This window comes from Camelus bactrianus, chromosome 23, assembly GCF_048773025.1.
Source record: "Camelus bactrianus isolate YW-2024 breed Bactrian camel chromosome 23, ASM4877302v1, whole genome shotgun sequence".
Lineage (NCBI taxonomy): Eukaryota > Metazoa > Chordata > Mammalia > Artiodactyla > Camelidae > Camelus > Camelus bactrianus.
In genome coordinates, this window is record NC_133561.1 from 27,702,508 (window position 1) to 27,723,394 (window position 20,887).

A 20,887-nucleotide genomic window follows, 5' to 3' on the forward strand; every position below is an offset into this window, starting at 1 on the left:
CCATTTCTTCATCAGCCATTCACTCTTTTACCCACTCTCTTCTGGCTTCTATCCCATCAGTCCACCAAAATCTAATGGGATGCTTGTTAAATGAACTGAATTTTAGCATTCAACAGATAGAACCATTTCTTCCTTCTAGAAACACTTTTGTTCTGTTTGCTTCAGGGACGCTGCCCTCTCCTGTTTTTCATTGCACTGTTTTACTTTCTTCTTCCAAGATCACCTTTGTTACATCTTCCTCCTCTGTCAGTCAGTGGTCCTCCGCCTTGAATGAACATTAAAATCGCTGGGGAGCTTTTAAAATTTCTGCAGTCCAGGCTGTACTCGAGACCAATTAAATCGGAAATTTCTCCAAGCAGGACCCAAACATCAGTAATATTTAAAGCTCTAACGGTGATTCCAGTGTTCAGCTGGGATGAAAGATCATTGCCCTTAATGTTGGGGTACCCCAGGGCCCCACCACGATCCTGCTTCTCCACCTACATTGTTTCTTTAGGTCAGTGGTTCTCAGCCTTGGCTCCAACTTTAGAATCATCCCGGGAGCTTTTAAAGACTACCGTGGCCTGAGAGTTCCCCAAGATGAATTGACTCTGAATTCCTGGGGTGATTCTAATGTGTAGCCACAATTGTGAACCACTTGTAAATGATTTCCTACAGTTCCATGGACTGGGACTCAGTGCTTTCCTATAGAGCTTTCTGCAGTGATGGACGTGTTCTACATCTGTGCTGTTAAATTTGATGGCCACTAGCTGCTTGTGTCTGTTGAGCCCTTGAAATGTGCTGAAGTGTCTGATGAACTGAATTTTTAATTTAATTTTAATTAAAGTTAAATTAAATCACCTTATAAGTGGCTAGTGGCTACCATTAGCTTTATGTGCTAATGACTCTGAAATTGGTTTCTCTCTCTTGAGCTCCAGGATTATGTAGTAAGCTGTCTAACAGATACCTCTTCTTGGATATCTAATAGAGTATCTTTAACTTAATACATAAAAAATGAAATTCTCGATTTTCTTTCTTCAAAATTTGTTCCTCTTCTAGTCTTCCACATTTTGGTAAAATGTTATCACTTTCCATCTGATTGCTAAAGCCCCAAACATGGAAACCATCTTTTTCTCCCTTTCTTTCCTCATCTCTGTCAGCCAGTTTTTCAGCAAGTCCTGTTTGTTCTCCTTCCAAATATACAATTTGACTCTGTCCACTTCCCTCCACCTCCACTGCCTCCAGCCTGGGCCAAGCTGCCATTATTGCTCACATAGAGTGGTCAAAGCTAAAAGTCACTGCATCCTTAATATGTGGTTTCTAAGGCCTTTGTGTGTGTTAACTTGTTAATCCTACAAACAAGCCTACGAGGTGGGGAACCTGAGGGACAGGACGCTTGAGTAATGTGCCTTGGATCGCACAGCTAGTCAGTGGTGGAAATGGGATTCAAAACCACACTGTCTGATCCCAGGGTCCATATCTTCACCATTCATTTTTCTGTCTCTCTGACTGGTTACAAGGCCCTGTGTCAGTGGTCCTTAATCCTGCCTGCAAGCTGGAATCACCCGAGGAACTTTAAAAAATCCCAGTTTTCACAACCCCACCCCAGGCCAGTTAATTCTCTTGGGGTAAAGCTTAGGCATCAGAAATAAAAAAAAAAAAAAAAAAAAGAAAAGAAAAGAAAAGAAAAAGAAAAAGAAAAAAAAAAAATCAGGGAATTCTCTTATGTAACTATGTGAAGAGCTATTCCATCTATGACACAAGGCCCTGGTCCACCTGCCTCTCCCACCAGTTTCAGCCCCCACATCCATCACACTGCTCCCATCCCTTCTTCCTACCTCTAGAAGAGGCCAAGCTCTTTCCTGCCACAGGACTTTTGCACTTGCTCTTCCTCTGCCTGGAACATCCCTTTCTGGTGTCTTCTGGGGCTTGAGGAAGACTTTAGAGGTTCTAATCCCTGAAAAGATTGAATGCTCTAACCTGCCCATGTAAATCAAAATGAAAACAATATTAAACTTTAAAGTATGTGGAGGTAAGATGTACAGCATTCTTATTTTGCCCAAAGTGTCTGTTTCCTTGCCTTTTAAAGTATATTAGATATAAAAATTTTCAAAAGAAATGTTGCCTCCACTTTGCTGGCACCTTAGATACATGTTTAGCCTGCCTTGGGAAGTCCATCTCTTAATCTCTCAGGCTCATCCCAAGGGTCACCTCCTTGGAGAGAATCCTCTTATCCATCGTTTCTAAAGTGACACTCCCAACATCTGGAGACCCCCATCTGTCATATCACCTTGGTTTTTAAAAAAAATATTTCATGAAAGCATTGAAAGCTGTAACTGTCAGAGCTGGTTTCTAGTTTACTGGTTTACTGCTTGTCTCTTCCACGAAGGCAGGGTCTTGTGTGTCTTGTTTGCTGCTGTCTTTTCTTGTCTTCACTTAGCACAATGCCTGGTACAAAATAAGTGCTCAGTGATTATTTCTGGAACGGAAGGATGAATGAATGCAGGCAGATGTATGGCAAGTGGAAGCGAGTAGATTAATCCCCAGGGAGACAGGCCAGCTTGGGTTGCCACTGTGTAAATGGGTGTCTTTATGGGGTGAGATGGGAGAAGTGAGTTCACAAAAACAGAGGACTTCTGATCGGTTACAAGAAGGGAGGGCCCTGGGGAAGGTTTACAGCTGAGGAGGGAGACGGCAGCAGGAGCATGCTGTGATGCTGGATGGATTCGGGAGACAGTGAAAGCTGGTATTTATTTTTAGGTTGTAATTTCCCTGTGTCAACTTCAGATTTTCAGTAAAATTTCTCAAGCCCAGCAGCTACGTGTTGTGTTCTGAGGAGAATGGGGAAAGGACCGTGTGTTTGTGTTTGGGACCAAAATAGGCTGGAGAGACCGGGGGCAGCATGGAGAAACGGTGAAAAGGAAGTGAGAGTGGCTGAGGACAAGCAGCAACTGCAATGAATTTGTAGCATCTCCCTAGAATTCTCAGAACTATGGTTGTTCTGGTAGTAGAGGAAAGAGTGAGTTGCATGGGTAAAGAGGTTGAGGTCACTTTGGTTGTACAATTATTAAATTATTTGGTAATTATGTGTTCAGTGTCTGTGTCCCGTGAGACAGTAGTCTCTCTCTGGACAGGAATCGTGTCTGACTTGTTCACAACTGGGTCACGGCGTGCCTGGCATTGGGTGGGTGCTCAGTAAATATTTATTTTGTGAATGAATGGTTCTGGATGTTTTTGTGTTTCTTGGTCAGAGGTCAGGAGGGTTTGCTGTGAAGTGAGGGGAAATCTGAAGAAAAGCCCAGCTCTGAGACCGAGGACCAGGCCGAAGCTGCGATCGGAGAGGGTTCAATACACAGACTGATTAGCTAAGAGGATCCAGACCCCTGCGCAGGCCCCAGGGACACCTGGAGGGAAAACGGGTACTGTCAGTGACCAGACAGAGAGGCCAGGAAAGCAGCAGATCGAGTACACAGAGGCGTGTGGATGAGAGAAGCCCCCTCAATGCCCACGCGAGCCCCCGGCACACCGCTGACCCCCAGTGAATCAACTGCGACAATTACTCCTAGGCCCACTTGGCTGTGGCAAGGGGTTTCTTAGTGTACCAGCCCTGGTGCCCACGGGTTGAGACAGCCTGAAACTTCTGGCAGGACAAGGACAGGCAGGGACTGAAAGACCTTTTGCTACACACGCCTGCTGATTCTCTAGGAGTGACAAGAATCCTTAACACACGTGTAGGGACTCTTGCTTCCGGCAGACCCCCCCCCCCCATTTGTGCCCTGTTCTCCCCTGGGGCCCACATTTATCCTTTTCATTACCTCTCAGGCTTCTCAAAGCTGGGGCTTAAACGCCTTGAGGACCTGGATCCATGGCCTCACCCGGGAGGTGTTTCAGTTCCAAATATCAGAATTGCTGCCTGTTTGATTTCTGGCCTCTCCCGAAGTGTCAGCTGTGGTGGGTGGAATTGAAAGCCCAGCCTTGGAAGTCTGCTTGGAAGTGGTCAGCTCATCACGAAGTTTCTCAGGTTCCAATTCTCAAGGGAAAAAAAGTTTTTTTGTTTTTTTTTTTCCTGGATGATTTTTCTCTCTATGGTGTCTTGAGAGGGAGTTATAGGGTGATATTCCTGGTGTCTCATTCTTTTAAACGCTTTTTGGTCAATTTTTCCTCGCCCCAGGGATCCATACTGGTAAATCAGTATCTGTTTATTGAGCACTTAACGATGTGCAAATGTGATGCGCTCATTAGGGGATTAAAAAGAGTGGCTAAAGGTTGTCCCTGGTCTTAAGGAGTTTGTAAGCTAGGTTTGGGGACAAATCACAAGATAACCAAACACTGAATAGCCATAAGTGTGTAAATTTGAGATAGAAGGGATTTACAACACAGAGCAGAACCGACTGCTAATTGGACTGAATCAGGAAGGTCTGCTGCTGCTGGAATTTAGGAAAATCTTATAGAAAATAGCAGAGAAGTCATCACTGATCCAGGGGTCTGATCTGAGTCTTGAATTTAGGATTTAGCCAAGTACACAAGAGGTGGAGAGGGCAATGTTCACAGTCAGAGCCAGATAAATCAAGCCTATGTGTGGTCAAGGGAATGGAATGGTTGGATCAGAGCATTTGTGTGAAGTAGGGCCAGAAAGGCAGTTTTTTTTCAGCAGGATTCTGAGAACCTGACTGTGGACTCTGGACTTTAATCTGAAGATGATGGAAGGTGTATAGGTCAAAGTGCTTACCAAACCCACTTCGCAAGTGGAGCTCAAGGCCAAAACTAGCAAGATGAGATGCGATAAGAAAAAAGTGCAAAGGCACGTGAGTGCTTGTGTGTGTGTGCACGTGTGTGTGCATCTGTATGTTTACGCATGTCTTAAAAATAGCACAAATTCAAGATGTCGGCAACCTGTTTTAATGGTATTTGACTTGGAATAGATAGAGGTGTTAATGTATCTTATGTTCAATATGAGTCTTTGGTGTGATTTGGCCCAGTGGTGTTCCTCTTAGGGACTGGAGTGGCTGCATGTCTCACAGGTATTTACCCTCTGAGTACAACTTGCAGAGATCCCACTGTCTATGTTTCTAAGGTCTTCTGGGGTGGAAGGGGGCATCTTGTGATGCTTTAGGTTTTGCAAATTAAAGCATTCACCATGACCATTTTTCCTACCAGTTTCCTTGAGGTGTCATATTCTACAGATTATCCTATCATTAATTTTCTTTTAATGAAAAACAAATTCTCTCAGTCTTGGGAGTACAAATGTTGTAATGGAAAGTACATGGATTTTTGGAAGCTTAAAGATCTGCTGTTGGATTCTGATTTCACCCTATACCAGTTGTGACAGACAATGCTCTGTGCTCACAAAGTCTTTTTCCTCTTCTGGGCACGTAGGAAGATCACGTAGGAGCCCTGTGAGTAGTTCTGGCCAGTAGGTTGTAAGCAGCGTGACTGCGAAGCTTGGAGGAACTGGGGAGAATTCCTCCCTGCTCCTCTAACCTTGCTGCCGTGACCGTTAACGCCAAGTGTCCTGGTTGGTGCAGATACAAGATGGCAGAAGCCCCTGAGTGACTGTGTAGAACAGAGCACCTCTCCCCTCTCCCCTGTCCTCATCGTACTTTGTGGAAGCAGCAAACGCTTGTTGTGTTAAGCTGCTGAGGTTTCTGTGGTTAGTTCGTTACTGCAGGATAGCCTAGCCTAACTTGACTAAAACACTAGTCCTGGGGAAGGGACAGACTGGGAGTTTGAAATTTGTCGATACTGACAGGCATATGCAGAATAGATAAACAAAATTATACTGTATAGCACAGGGAAATGTATACAAGATCCTGTGGTAGCTCACAGCGAAAAAGGCTGGGACAATGAATATATGTATGTTCATGTATAACTGAAAAATTGTGCTCTACACTGGAAATTGACACAACATTGTAAAAATGACTGTAACTCAAGAAAAAAAAAATTAAAAAAAACAACCAAAAAACAACACCAGTTCTGTGTCTTTGTCACTTCGGGCTGCTCTAACAAAACCCCATGGACTGGGTGACCTAGGCAGCAGGACATTCATTCTCACACCTCTGGAGGCTGGACGTCCAGGATCAGGGTACCAGTAGGCTGGGTTCCTGGTGCGAGCCGGCATCCTGGCTGGCAGACGGCTGCCTTCCAGCTGTGTTCTCTGGTGTCTCTTCCTCTTCTTATAAAGGTTCTAATCTCATTGCAGGGACTCCGCCCTACATGACCTCATCTGATAAACCCAATTACCTCCCAAAAGCCCTCACCTCCTAATACCGTCACATTGGGGGTTAGGGCTTCAACATACGAATTTTGGGAGAACATATTCAGTCAGTAACACTCAGTTACCTTGCATAAGCTACCTGATCATTCTGAGGCTGCAAAAAAGGGTATAATAATAAATCCTTCAAAGAGCTGTCTTAAAGGGCTGCTGTGAAGCTTAAATGAGGGAGCGTAGAGATGGTGTTCAGCATGGTGCCTTCCTTTCTCACACATCGAGGAACTGTGCTACGTGCTTTCTTGACATACATCTAACAGCCCCAAGAAGCAATACTCCTTAAGAAGGGGAAACCCTATCTTACAAAATCCACAGTGACGTAGAAAACTTGTAGAACTCTGGGCAGTCTGTGGTTTTAGCGGAAGGGCTTCAGGGCAAAGGAGGGAGCAAAGAGAGGAAGGATTAATTACTTGTAGGTGAACAAAAACCACCCTTTTTCTCCTGAAACTTCTTACTTTATTTTTACTGATTATTCTAGTACAATACACTCATTGTGGAAGATGAGAGCGTCCAGAGAAACACAGAGAGATGGGAAATGTTAGCATGTTGAATATTCGCTCCCTGTCTTCTGAGTATTATTTTTTCTTTAGAATTAAGTAGATTTTATTTGTTTTATTTTTTATCTTTTGTTTTATTTTTCCCCTCATTTCCCCCCACATTTGTTTTATTTCTCCCCTCCCAAAACCATCTCACGAACATTTCCCCAGGTTATTAAAACCTCCTTATCAGTATTTTAGATCAGCAGGGGGTCAGTTTTGAATGACGGTTTAGAGGGAAGGAATTAGATTAGGTAAGATCTCATCACCCTCCGCTGTTAGGATACAGACCAGACTGTAATCTGTGTAAACAGAGGCCCCAGGCAAAGAAAATGCCTTTTCTCAATAGGCCTCAGACTTGCAGGGCAAGTGCCGGGAGATATGTAACAAAAGTGCTGTCCAGACCAACTTTGACTCCTCTCCTTGTCAGGTGTTGGAATCTGGTTTTATTAACTCTTGGAGGCCATAAAACACTAAATCATGCTTATACTTGCTCCTCTGCCCTCTGTCCTCTGTAAACCCCTCCCGCCCCCTGTCCTTTATCCAGGAAGGCCGGGAGCATTATCCTGCTCTCGGAGAGCTGAGCTCATTTGGCCCCTTGACTGCCCCCTCTTCCCCTCTGGTCCAGGCTCTCGGGAGTTGGCAGCCCTAAGGAACAGAGTGGAATGTGGGACCTGGGGCCTCCCTGGGAGAGGAGGAGGGAGCAGCCCAGGCCAGCCCGCTGCCAGGTAAGTGAGCTGTGAGATATCTGTATGGAATGGTATTTGCTTTTTGTTAAGCTTACTGCAAAGACTGCTGCTCGTATGCCAACACCTGTGTGTGTGATGCACACACAGGGACAGACCCTTTGCGGAGCACGCACTGAGCCATGTGCTTTGCTGAGAGTTACACAGGCATTGTCTCCTTTGATCTTTATGAAGACCCTCAAGGTAGATCGTTATTACTCCCATGGGATGTAAGTGGCTTTGGTTGTGCAAAATCACAAGGCTGGTGATGCAGAAACAAGGCTTGCACCTTCATCTCTCCCACTCTGAAGTCTAGGCTTTTAACTGCTGTCCTAAACCACCACCCCTGTGAGCAGAGCATCCTGGAGCTGGAGGGGGCTTCAGGGCAGCTTTAAAACATATTGAATGTCCCTGCCCCTCTGCCAGTTGATTAAGCCTCTGGCTAGGGCCTGGCCTAACTCTGTGATTTTATAAGTTCTGCAAGTAATTCTGAGGGCAGCCTGGGTTGAGAACCAGTAAAATCCAACACCTTTATTTACAAATGATGAAACTGAGGCCCGGGGGTGTGGGGGGCTCTCCCAACTTTATGCTTTGACTGAGATGCAGAGCTGGAGCATTTCAGAGCTGTTCAAGTCCATGCAGAGACCCGGCGTGGCCACAGGCACTGCAGGGAGGTAGTGATTAAAAGCCTTTGGGGGGCTGATTCCAGTTGAGAAGTCAGGTGTGCCCATACTCCCTCCCCTCAAACCGCAAGATGCTCAGTCCTCCATCCTCAGCCCTCAAATGCCAATGTGAACATTAGGGAATCGGATTTGTCTCTCTAGTGGCCCTTTGAGGGATCCTGTTCGGAATTTTAAAGTCCCGGGAGGCAGCCCTCTGATAGCCTGGGGAGCAGATCTCAGGATGCAAACGCCCCACATGGCTCACAGCCCTTCTGAACGCTCGCTCCTGACCTCACCTGTGGCCGCATGTTGCCCCTTTCAAATGTGTGTCTCTCTCCTCTCAGGCCACGTGGCCAGCTCCACATGACAAATCTATGGCCAAAGGTCATGGAAGTTGGACTTAGGTCCCGGGAGCCTAGTTCCCAGAGGGCAGTGGCTGGACAGTAGGGGGAGGGGAGGTTGGGGGTGGAGAGGGGTGTGGTCGTGAGCCGGCCAGTCTGCCGAGGAAGATGGGGAATTTGGGAGGGCAGTGAGGGTGGCAGAAATGCCAAGATATTCCTCTCTCTTCTCTGGGGAGCCATGAACCAGCGTTTGACTCCACCGAGCTATAGGCTGCACTGGGCTGTACTCCTCAGGAGGGAGGGGACAGGACATTTAGGGGTGCACCCTGGGGGATAGAACAGAAGAAGCTGAGGCCCCTGACACAGGAGCCTGACCTCAGGGGAGGGGATCCCCTTCCTTGGGTGAGGGGGGTCGTGTCATGCTGTCATCATGCTCAGTCTTGTTTGTTTAATCTCACCGGCTCTCCTTGATGTTTGTCCTGTCACCTTCCCTGCCTTCCCACCCCTTATGGGGCGCCCAGGTCCTTGCCCAGAGCAGCTTCCTGTTGGAACGAGGGGAACCCTGCTGGCTGGTGTGTGCCGGAGCCTCTGTGATGGGGCATCCAAGGCCAGCATTTTCTCCATCTCCACAAAAGAGGTTGTATCCATGGAAAACAAGCTGGCAGGGACCAAACGGTGTCTGTTCTGGATGTTTCTTCAGCATCAGTGTCTCCCCAGGGGTTCCCGGTCAGATTAGCGCTCCAAGGGCACCGCTTTCAGATGCTGGGTCTTGATTAGGTTTGGGAAACACGAAGTTCAGCGTCTAGTGGGCTCTAGTCAAGGGTCACCAAGGGTGGGGAAAGGGAGTTCAGGCGCTCTAAGGCCCTAAGTAGTGGTTAGAATGTGAGTGCTGAGCAAACTGGTCTGGGTTCAGATGACCCCTTTCCAGCTGGGACCAAGTTAGTGAAATGTGCCTCATTTTTCTCGTCTGCAACGAGAGAACGGTGACAATGGTCTACCTGCACAGAGATGTAGTGAGCATTAAATGTGCTGATACGTAGAAAGTGCTTAGAACAGTGCCCGGCACACAGTGAACTCGCAGAAGGATAGCTGTGGTTAATTTAGGCTGACTGCCCGACTCTCCTAGACCTCAGGCCGAGGCTGCTGTGCATGGCTGTCAGTTGGACGGATGTTCAGGTGGGAAGGTGAAGATGTGGGGAGAGGTTCCCTTGGGAATAGAGTCACCCCATGATGGCAGCCCAGGCTCCCGTTCTGCGTTCTGCTGTCCCTTGCCAGAGGCTGCATTCCTGTCTGCGCTCAGGAACATAAGGAACCACCCTCTCTCTCTGGTTCCTGGAGGGGTGCACGGAAGAGTGACCGATTGTCTGGGCAGCTGAGCAGTTGTGCTGGATGGAGACATGCCAGCTTTAGTCACGTGGCTAATCCCCAGGGCCCTTCCTGGAGCCCACCCTGTTCCACAGACGAGGACTCAGCCATGACTCATTGGATTCAGGTGGTGCCTGAGACTTAGTCACCAGGTGCCCCTTCCTCCACCACCTGGGATTCAGCTTCCACAGCCTGGATCAGGCTGTCTTATCCTTCTCAACCTCTTCTCTCCTTCTCTCCTTCTCTCCTTCCCTGCTCCCTATCCCTTGATCTCTCATTGGTCAGATCTTGGCTGATCTCCTTGGCAACATGAACAGTTTGAGCCCGACAGAAGGATGATGGAGACAGTGGCTCCCCAGGCCACCCGCATATCCTGTTAGAGACATTGTGAGGGACGACTGACAAGCAGGCAGAGAGGGAGACTGCCTGCACCGACATAGTGGCATTTCTGTAACCTGGGGGTAGGTGCTTCCAAAGAGATCTTCCCCACCCCTCCCTCTGCAGCTGACTGATGTATGAATTTCCACTATTAGTCATTCACCCTGGCAACCAAAAGCCCAGTCTGTCCCCTTTGAGAAATGCAACTCTGCCTACAGGGCATGGGGAACTCTTTAAGTTGTATCAGTGATTCCCACTTCAGTGTGAATCCATTCATTCCACAAATATTGAGCACCTACTATATGCCAGGCACTATTTCTAGGGACTCTGAAAACCACAGTAAACAAAATGGACAAAAATCTCTGCCATCTTGGACATTACATTCTAGTAGGGGGGAGGCGAAATAAATGTGATGACTAGGTGGACTGTATAGTTACAAAGTGGTTAAGTATTGCAAAACAAAACAGAACAACCCTTCCATGATGTGCGGTAGGTGGGGTTGGGAATGCTAGGGGGACAGGGATAAGGCAGGGAAGTTGGTTGTCGTTTTAAATACGGTGGTCAGAGTCGGCCTCCTTGGGAGGGCAGCATTTGAAAAAAGAGTTAAAAGAGGTAAGAGAGAGAACTTTGCAGGCGTGGGGGAAGAGCGTTCCAGGCAGAGAGAGCAGCTGGGGCAAAAGCCCTAACTCAGAAGCAGCCTGGTAATTTGGAGGCACAGCAAGGAGGCATGAGGCTGGAGCGAGAGGCTAGAGCGGAGAGGAGTGTAGGGGTGGGGAAGGAATGCGTTTGTCCCATCTGGACAGGCGCAGGCTGGGAGGGTGGAAGTGGGTTCGAGTTGCCTTTGGAAGTGGGAGCTGACTGAACTGCCAGAGGGATCGATGTGGGTGCGAGAGGGACCGGGGTCGAAAGAACCACTTTCCTGGGCATCTGTTCTAACGAGTCAAGCTCTGAGGTCGTGGAGGGTGGAGAACTCTGGAGCAGGACTGAGGGTGGCGGGAGAGGAAGGGGACCCAGAGGGGAGGCTGTGGTGTTGGAACATCGCCCCCACCTCACCTTCAGCCCTGGCTGGGTCCTTCCTCAGCCTCTGCCTCTATTTTAGGCTTCTTTTCTCTGAACAAACTGGATTCTGAAGTTCAAAGTCTGTACCTGGGGCCCTGCAGTCCTGAGGGGACTAGATCCCCACTGGGGAGCGCTCGTGTCCCTGAGGAGTGAGGCTGGCTGGGCTCTCCTTGGGGTCTGCAGGAACAACGTTCTGGATTTGTCTGGGAACACATGGGTAGGATGGGGGGGGTGCCTAGGGGTGCCAAAGAGAGCAATTGCTGTTTCCCTCTGTGTAGCCAAACCACTGCGGGACCTGCCCCAGCCTGTGAAGTCTGAGACACCTATTTACCTGGGCTCCTGGGCTCCTAAGGGGAGAGGAGGAGGGGGATTTAAAGGGCCCAGCCTGCCCCGCCTGTCTGAGGATCCGTGATTGCAATGCCTGCTCCTTCTGCTGAGTTAACTATTCTTGAGTTCTTTGTCACATCCTCTTCCTGGTGGTGGGCAGGGGATGGGCAGCTCCACCAGGGGCAAGCTTCCTGGAAAGCTTGCATTCAGGGAATTGCAGAGGTGGAGAGAAAGACTAGGCGGCTGGGCTCAAAGCCCTTGGCCGGTGTGACCTGTCTCTGTGGGGGACTGGAGGAGGGGGGACTGGAGGGGGGGTCTCTCTGTGCTCCTTTTGCAGATACAGGGCCCAGGAAGGCAAGCTGCTTGTCCTGACCCTGGCTTGTTGAGTTAAACCAGATTTCAGTGGAATGCTTACAGAGGTCCAGACACTAGCATTTATCGGAATGTCCATTATGCGTCTGAACAATTCATCGCCCATTTGCTAATTACAGTATTTTCCCCTGCCATCTGGGGCTACATTAGATCCTGTGGGTTGGAAACAACCAGTTTACCACTTAATCCACAAAATCTTACGTTTTCCCCTGAAGCATTCTGAGACCAGTTTCTTGGCCTTAACCTTCCAACTGTAGAGAACTCCCTGCTTAGGAGACACTCACAGGCTGGAATGGCTCGTTAAGAGTCTCCTTTAAATAGACACTTTGAGGCGACAACGTTCCCCACAATGCCAGAGTAGGCTCTCCAGGGCCAGGATCTGGACTGGATGACCTTCCAGGTCTCTAAAAGCCCTCTGACCCTAACCTGGGGGGAAGAGGGTCCTCTGAGACAGCCTCTCGATCTTGGCCTGTGACTGCTATTTACAGGGGCTCTCAGCCTGCAGCCCAAGCCAGGAGCCTGCCCAGGGTCCCACAAAGGAAGCTGTGTCCTCAGGCCTGGCGGGGGGCCAGGAGAAGTCATCAAGTTACGTCTCAGCCTCTCCTTCCTCTCCTTGTGGTCAGGTCTGCTTTCTGGCCCTCCAGGCCAGCATTCTTGCCCAGGGCGGGAGGGGCCAGGAGACCAGCCCTCCCTGAGCTGAGCTGTGACTCACAGGCAGTTACCTGTCCCAGGGCTCCCTGCCAACCCTGCGAGGGAGCCGGAGGGGAGACATTTAGAGTTCATTCCTGTTAATTTGTCCTAAGCTTTTCTTGGGTGAGTTGGGCTCTGACCTCTTCCTGATGAACCAGAGCCTTTTAATTCCCCAAGAAGTGGGATTTTCCACTTTTTTGTTTCCCTTTGGGAGGGGTCTGGTGCTTTCCAGGGTCCTGGCTGTCTTCTCCCCTTCTGGCTCGGTGACAGGTCTGGGGCTTTTACACTCAATGTAAAAGCACTGATCCTTGTGTGCTCTGCTTGGTCTTCTGTCCGGAGTGGTCCAGGACACAAGAGGAGGCTGACCTCTACACATCTTGGGAAAGTACCTGCACAGTGCCTGTCACAAATGTGGCGCCTCCCCTACCCCAGGAATCTTGGTCTCCAGCGATCACTAACCTTTGCCTGGTGCAGCTCCCCTCCTCTCTGCAAGGCACCCACAGGCAGGGGGGCACTGAGAGCTTGCTGTGCGGCCTCTGGGACCGACCCACCTGCCCAGTCCTGTCTGGGTTGGGGGTGGAGGTGCAGTGACGGCAGATGGGCGTGCCAGCTGCCAGATTCCTGAGACCCGCCCTGCAGTGGGCTACGCCCAGCCGGGGAGTCTCCAGAGGTGAGGCCGTTGTTTAAAAACGGGGAGCCAGGCGAGGAGACCCCCACATTCAAGGGGAGCTCTCAGAGAGGCGATTCAGAGAGAGGACCTCGGCAGGCGGCAGCTCGGAGCAAGGTATGTGACCTGCCTTCACCTGCCCGGTGGGGGCTGGATTTGGAGCAAGGGTTGTGTATCTGGGTGTCGGGCCTGGTTGCAGGGGCCTGATTCATTCCTCTTCCTGGGAGCTCAGCTGAGCTCGTGCAGTTCCAAAGGCTAGGTTAAGTGTCTGCCACTGTTTGGATTGCCTTTTCACATCTGATAAGAATCTCGGTGACTTAGAAGAAAGCAGGTTCAGAGCTGGGCTGTGCACAGAAAGGAGAGGGTGGGCTGGGGTGCTAGAGCTCTTCCAAAGGCTGCTCAGAATGCCTATCTGGGCCGGGAAAGGAGACAGCTCCGGGTGGGAGAGCAGAGAGAGCACTGGAGGAAACCAGAAGATGGGGCTCCCTCCTCAGCCACAGTTAGCTGTGAGATGTCAGGCCTCCTGTCTCCGCCCTTGGCCCCTGACCCCTCGGGGAGGGGATAGGAAGGAATGACTTTGGGATGTATGATTTAAAGATGCCAGGAGTGCCCCAGTTCTCCCTCTGCCCCTGCCTCTCCAACCGCCATCCCTCCATCCCAACCTGAGGAGTTTGTGGCTGTCATTGGAGCAGAGCGAGCATCTGATCCAAGGCAGAGGTGGGCGCTGGCTGAGCAGGGGTGGGGCATGCCTCAGCAGGGCAGCTGGCATGCCTCTAGGACCCTTCAAGTATTCACCCCTGGCCTCCTTCAGAATCCCTGCTCTGTGGCCTCCCAGCCCCCACTTCTCCTGTACAGCCTCAGCCCTTAATTGGAGACATTTTGGGTTGCTTCCAGTTCGGATGAAATCCTCTCACTTTTTAAAAACTGTTAGGCCTGCCTCTCTCCCCATCACATTCCACTACCTGCTCAGCCCAGAGCTGTGGCCACCATAGCCCCACCCTCGGGGTGGTCTTGGGTGGTCCTGGAGACCATGCCAATGGCTCATGTCCGTCTTTGACCTGTTCACCTTTGGGCCTGTAGGCTGGGCCATGTTCTGAGAAAGGCCAGTCTTCTTTCTTGGGCCTCCGACCTCTCTACAGCTCCTCTACTGCAAAGGGCCCAGCCCTTTCCTGCTCCCCACACCGTTGTCATTATGATCGTGTGGGGCAGGGCAGGGTCAATCCTCCTCCCCACCATCGCAGAGGGGAAAGCTGGAGTCTGGGAGGGGCAGCATTATCCCAGGACACCCTGGGAGTCACATGCCAGCTGGGACAGGGGGCCAGGACTCCAGCATTTTCCAAGCTTTTGGCTACAGAAGTGCTGTTCAGAAGTGTCCTAGGTCAAGACCCTAGGTAGAGACTTCTTGAGAAAACACAAGCCCACAGACAGAAAGGGCTCCTGCGCCCCAGGGGTTTGCATCCTTTCAGCCAGACTGCTTTGCTCTGCCCCAGGTGAGGTCCTCAGTGGGGATCACCCCATATGCTGAAGATGAGGCCACTCCTTCTCCTGTATTTTGGTGAGTATCCCTTCCCATCTTTCTGGGCCCTATCGTACAGCAGGGAGGGGAGAGCCCTGGGTGAGGAGGCAGCCTACCAAAGTGTGAGCTTCACCTGTTACCCCGGGGTCCTGGGGTTTGGAACACTCGTCTACCGGGATGCCCATGAGGTCTCTGTGTTCCTGGGGGCTTTTGAAGAAGATGGTCTTGAGAGGCTCCCACGTGTCTTCTTCTTCCTCCCTGAGGGTGGTGTGTGGCTCCCCCGGTGCCCTGCGCAGTTGATTTTCCATCCTCTCACCCTCAAGCTGGTCCCAGAGCCATCGTGGCTTGAGTTCTCATTTCCTGGTGGCTTGCAGCTGGGCACTCACAAAGTGTGGCGGGGTCACCTTTACAGATGAAAAAGCAGACAGAACGCAGGTGTCTCCCAGTGTCCCTCAAATGGCCAGCAGCCAGTGCTCCTCTGGACAAACGCCACGCTGCTGGCGAGGAGAGTTGTGGGCCTTATGCTGGTGGCCGAGCATGTGTCTGCAGCTGATTCTAAAGCCACATATGGATGCCACATTCCCAGGATCATCCGGGGTTTTTACTTGCCAGAGTTTCTCCTCCTTTCTTTCTCTTCTTTCTTTATTTTATTTTTTTAATTTTTGTTTTTTGGGGAGAGGCAATTAGATTTATTGATTTATTTATGCATGCATGTATGTATGTGTTTATTTAAAGGAGGTACTGGGGATTGAACCCAGAACCTCGTGCATGCAGAAAAGCACCCTACCACTGAGCTATACCCTCCCTGCTCTTCCTTTCTTTTTAAGTTGTGGGTTACAGACTATAAAATCAGTTTTTTGACCAGACACATCAGGATTGCAATCACTACCACCACCAGCAGGTGGGATCATGGAGAGGGTGATGAAGAGGGTCTAGTCTTGCTGGTCGATCGATGTCTGCCTCCCCGAGGGACACGGGGGTGGCCGGCTAGACCCCCCTCTCTCTAGGCTGCACCCCAGCACCTCCTGTGGTTTCAGTCTTGCCCAGCCTCCTGTGTGCCCAGCAAGCCTGCTCCCGTGGGGCCTGCTATCCACCTGTTGGGGACCTGCTCGTTGGGAGGACCCGGTTTCTCCGAGCTTCATCCACCTGCGGACTGACCAGGCCTGAGACCTACTGCACCCAGTATGGAGAGGTGGGTTCTACCTCCAAGGCCTCCAGGGGCTGGAGGAAGGTGAGGTGGGGTGGGGTGGATGAGGCCGTCATTTGTTCACTGAATACTTAGCGTGCTCTCAGTTTAGGCCCAGCCCCATGCACTGTGGGAGAGCCAGAAAAGCATAAGGCCAGATCTCTGCCTCTTAGGAACTTGCACCTTTCTTGGGCAACAGAAAATGGACTCATAATTAGCCCGGTAGCTCTTTTTTCTCTTGATAAACCTGGAGTCTTTTCTCAGCCCTTGGGTCTGGGCAAGACAGTTTCCCAAGTCTTGGGAATCAGCCAACAGATAAATATTGATCCTCTAGGTGTGTGTCATTCAAGATGCCATCTCTGGTGGACAACGTTGAGGCTGGTGGAGCCCGGGTGCTGGGAGGTGTGCGCGGGGCTGCATGTGCTGTCGGGGGAGCTGAGCTGTGTGCGGCCGCTCTCTTGCCGCTGTCCCTTGGGCCAGTGTTTACGGGTGTGGCTAGAGCTGGTAAAAGACTGTATGATTGTAGGCTGGGGTTTACCCTCCCGTGTTGTGCAACTGTCACGCACGAAGAGGTGTCCTCCTTACCTCTCGGCCTCTGCATGTTTGGTCCCCGTGTCTCACCATCCCAGATGAAGTGGGGAACATTCAAACTGCTTTTAAGGACACAGATCAGTGAGATAAATGAGGAAGTGATCGAAGTGTGCAAGGAGGTTCAGCGGCTCAGCTGTGATAGGCAGATGATCCCAGCAAACCCAGGAACCGGAGCACTGTGACCTGCATCAACTCTCATCGCCTCTTTGGGCAACTGATTTTTTTCAGAGAGCTGTTGCGACTTTTCCTCTCCATTGCCTCTGGACCTTCCTGGTAGGAACTTTGGCCTTCTTTTCTTTTCCTTTCAGCAAGGTTGGTGTCTTTCCTTGTTCCCCGTGTTTGTCAATGTGGATATCACTCAGCGTTTTCTGGTTTCCCAGTTGCCTGTCTCATTTGGCTGTTTTTTCTGCCCTCAAAACATAGGTTTGCATAAAGGACAGAGTGAGGGAGTGATTTCCCCCAAGTCTGCCTCTTTGAGGGGAAAAAAAGAGACAGAGAGAGAAAGGGAGTGAGAGAGATTGATTGCCATGAAGGAGACGTGGGTTATCTGTGGTTTCCTCTTTCCAGGATGTCCTGGTCCTCAGGACCGTGGAGGTGGCATCTGTCCTGCCTCTGGCCTCACTGCTCTTCCAGTCCCCAGTGTTCACTTGGCTACTTTTAATCACAGATGGTACTGGGTAGTGGCTTTTGGAGGTGCTGAGCAGAGGTGGCTGTGGTCTCTGCATCTCACCCACTTGGATGTGGGAAAGCCCATTTGACAGTGTTGGGTAATCTGGCCAGCAGCAGGCGTGTCCTCCCCGTGGGTCCAGATTACTTCACAAGCATCGGGGCTTGGCAATATTGAGCTTCCTAGGCAGCAGAATGATTTGAACTGCCCTCTTCCCACACGCCCTCAAATCTTGCGCCCTTGAGCCATGTCCCCAGATTTCAGGGAGTCCTGTTAGTTTCCCTCCTTGGGCTGACCCACCTCTGCGAGGGAAGCAAGAAGAGATCAGAGGCCCCTGTGCTGGCACGTCTCTTGGCCGCAGCCCTGTCTGGACAGCCTCTCTCCCTCTAGACCTGGGGCTTTGGCTTCACCCTGGCCTGCCCTCTGCCTCTCTCAGATGCCCCAGGAAGCCAGCTGCCTTCCCTGCTCCTGAGCAGCCCCTCAAGAGCAAAACAGGGTGCTTGCAAAAGAGACTTTTGCAACCCCGGAGATGGATAAATCTCAGTTATTCTGCTGCTGTGAAAGTTGAGAAGCCTTTTTTTTTTCTTCTATAAGCGGGGATCAATCCATGTAACCTCTTGGAAGAGTAGATGATAGGGCATCTCGAGTGCAGTGTGTAGCCCCAGGTCTGCCACTAACTTGTGGTGCCATCTTGGGCAAGATCCTGCCCCTCCTCTGTCTCACGGCCCCCTTCTGTGAGCAAGTGATGAGTGGCCATTAGGACTGCTCCTTGCTCCAACTCTCTTGGGGAAGGAGCTGATTGCTGAGAACCAGCTTCTCTCCCCCTCCCTGCCCCCTCTCCGTCTTGTCTGATTTCTCTTTCCTGCCTCCTTACCTGCCTGACCTCCTAGAGGCCACTGGTCACAAGCAAGGAAGACACACACTAAAGGCACAGATGCCCACTCTGTCTAGGTGTGCCCTGAGCCCTCACGGGGCACACTGGTGGCTGTGTGATGAAAATTAGGAATCCAGAGTTAGCTCCGCTGAATTTTAATTTCATGTTTAAGTTTGTCTTATTACTAAATGGTATCATGGTGACTAGCATTTACTAAGCACCCGTTATGCATCCCAGGCATTGTGCTAAGAATTTTCTACAAATCAGCTCAATTACCTTTCACAGCACTCCGTGAGGTGAGCTATTGGGAAGTTTGGGTGTGCACTGGGATCCCCGAACGTCTGATGGAAACACACAGGGACCGAGTTGTCTGAATAGTTAAAGATGGGGGTGTGGCGGCCAGCCCCGGCTGGAAGCAAGGGTGACAGGATGCAGGTCTGACTTCCGGGTGCCTGCCCCTCTCTACCCCCTGCCCCACCCGCGTGTATGCACCTTTCTTAAGCCAAAGCCTCTGGTTAGTGCCTTTGTTCTATTTCCACCAGGGGTCACCTGGTGAGTCCTGAGCCCAGTAAAAATTACCCAGCACCTGCTGCCTGCCTGCCTGCCGACATGACACGAATGCCAGTGCAGTGGGGATTTATGACTCTCGGACATTTCAACATTGCCCGCTCCCCACTGCCAACCCCGGGGAAACTTAGGAGCAGTGGGGACTCCTTCCAGTTCCAAAATTGTCCCTCCCAGCTCTGGATCTCAGAGTGCGGCTCCTTTTTGTGGGTCAACCTTAGCTCATTGGCGTGTCATCTCCTCTGCCTGATTTTGTCTCACTGGCTAAATCCTATTGGCCTTGGGGGCTGGTTTCTGTGGGTTTTGGGTCCATATTGCAGCCCTGACAATGGACAGAGGACTTGGCCAGCTTTGCCTTGTGCCCCTACCCCTCTCCCTCCCCTGCTTGACTTCACCCTTCTGGGCCTGCCTGCCCTGACTGCGCATGAACTGCCTGGGCTTGAACCCAGCTGTCCTTTAAAACTGCCTGAGGTTTCAGTCCCACCCTGTCCCCTAGCTCTCTCTTCTAGCTCCTCAGTAACCTCTGGGTAAACTCACTGTACCGTTTTTCCCTAAAGCTCAAAGCGTGGATGAAAATGTCCGTGATGTCTCCTGCCCTTATTCTGTCCTGCGCTTTCCCTGAGCCTCATTTTCTCATTTGAAAATGTTAATACTGACAGCATGCACTTTAGTGTTTTGTTGTGAGGACCGGATAAAGGAATGAGCCAAGTGACCACCGGCCTGGTGTCTGGAAGATGCGGAAGGTTCCATCCCCTCCCCCACCCGCCTCCCTGGGGACCTGTATCTGCCTGCAGAGGCAACCCCATCTGTGACTCTCAGTCCTGAACGCTTCTTCCCTGATCAGGACACCCACACTCAAATGCTTGTTGAAATCAGCCCACCCTCGGGCCAGTCCACTCTCTGCCTCCAAGGTGACCCTGCCTGTCTGGTTAACAGTGGGCTGCTGGAGAAGCTGGAGGTGGTCGTGGTTAGTGGAGTCGCCCAACTGGGGGTGAAGACGCTGTAGCTTTGGTCCTGGTGACAACACTTAGAATAGGAATGTGACCTTACGAAGGCCACGGCTACTCTCTAGACCGCTGGGTCCCTATCTATGGAATGAAGGAGTTGGGTTAGTCAACCTTTGCTCAGCTCCAACATCTCCACCAGCTTCTCTGAGGTGGCCGGGCTGTGTGGGACCCTGAGGGTCTGCTGTGGTTTCTGCCAGGCGAGCACTGGTGGGGGCTGAGCCCTGCCCTTTCATCATCTCTGGGCTGGTGCACACTCCTAGGGAACCAGTGGGTTTTGCCTGGAAGCTTTCCAGGCCTGATTTCTGCTTCTGACAATGTCTCCTCCAATGCTGTGTCTATTCCCCTAAATGCTTTATTTATCCCCCGCTCCCTCCCTTTCTGGGGGAAGACTTAATTACCCTGCTGCCTTAATAACAGTCTTACACAGTGCATCCCTCAGGTTAATTAGCCGTGGAAACCGAACAGCTGTCATTTTTATCTCTTGGAAACAAGCTGAGGAGCAGTAGCCAGTTGATGTCCCCTCCTCCCCACCACACACACACACGCGCGCGCACACACACACACATATGCACATAAGCGCACTCACGCCCACAACACACACCCCAACCACCACTGCCTTTCCGTGTTTGACAGTCGTCTGGTTTCCTGATCTCTGGCATGGCTCATGTGTAGGCAGAGCATGTGTTCCTGTACATCCTGAGGTCCTTGTCCTCTGCTCACAGAAGACTTTGGGCCCATCTCAGACCAAAATATCTGCTTTCTGTTTCCCAGAAGCTCTTAGCAGGCCTGAAACTTTCAAAGCTCCTACTGTTGAGGATTTACTCTTTTAGATGAAGCATCACTGAGTTCTTTGTTTCAAATGCAAACGTCCTTGGGCAAGGCATCCTAACAATCTGTCATCATTTATATTTCAGCAAAGGTTTGCTGATCAGAAAATTGGCTGTGGCTTTTTCAAAGGATCCCAAGAGAATAAGATCTAGGAGGAGGAAGTTTTGAGGGGATAGGAGAAAATGAAAAGGGCCACTGTGGGGAATAGTCGCTGTCTGAGAGAAGCAAAACTTGGGTTGGTGGAATGTGACATTCTTGGATCCTGGTTGTTATGGGCTGGGGAGG

General features: G+C 50.7%; 1 protein-coding gene across 7 annotated transcripts in view; it reads left to right on the forward strand.

Moving 5' to 3' along the window:
• The window catches only part of LAMB3 (laminin subunit beta 3), a 143,748-nt gene that overhangs the window by 91,789 nt on the left and 31,072 nt on the right, over positions 1 to 20,887 (forward strand). For 4 of the 7 annotated variants that reach the window (XM_074351893.1, XM_074351892.1, XM_074351894.1 and 1 more), the window contains one exon: positions 7,412 to 7,511. In XM_074351893.1, coding sequence (XP_074207994.1) covers positions 7,412 to 7,511 — 100 coding nt within the window. Of the gene's footprint in view, positions 1 to 7,411; positions 7,512 to 11,979; positions 13,487 to 14,859; positions 14,925 to 15,922; positions 16,078 to 20,887 lie in introns of those variants that run through there. The other 3 variants (XM_074351895.1, XM_074351896.1, XM_074351897.1) reach the window with 3 other exon arrangements.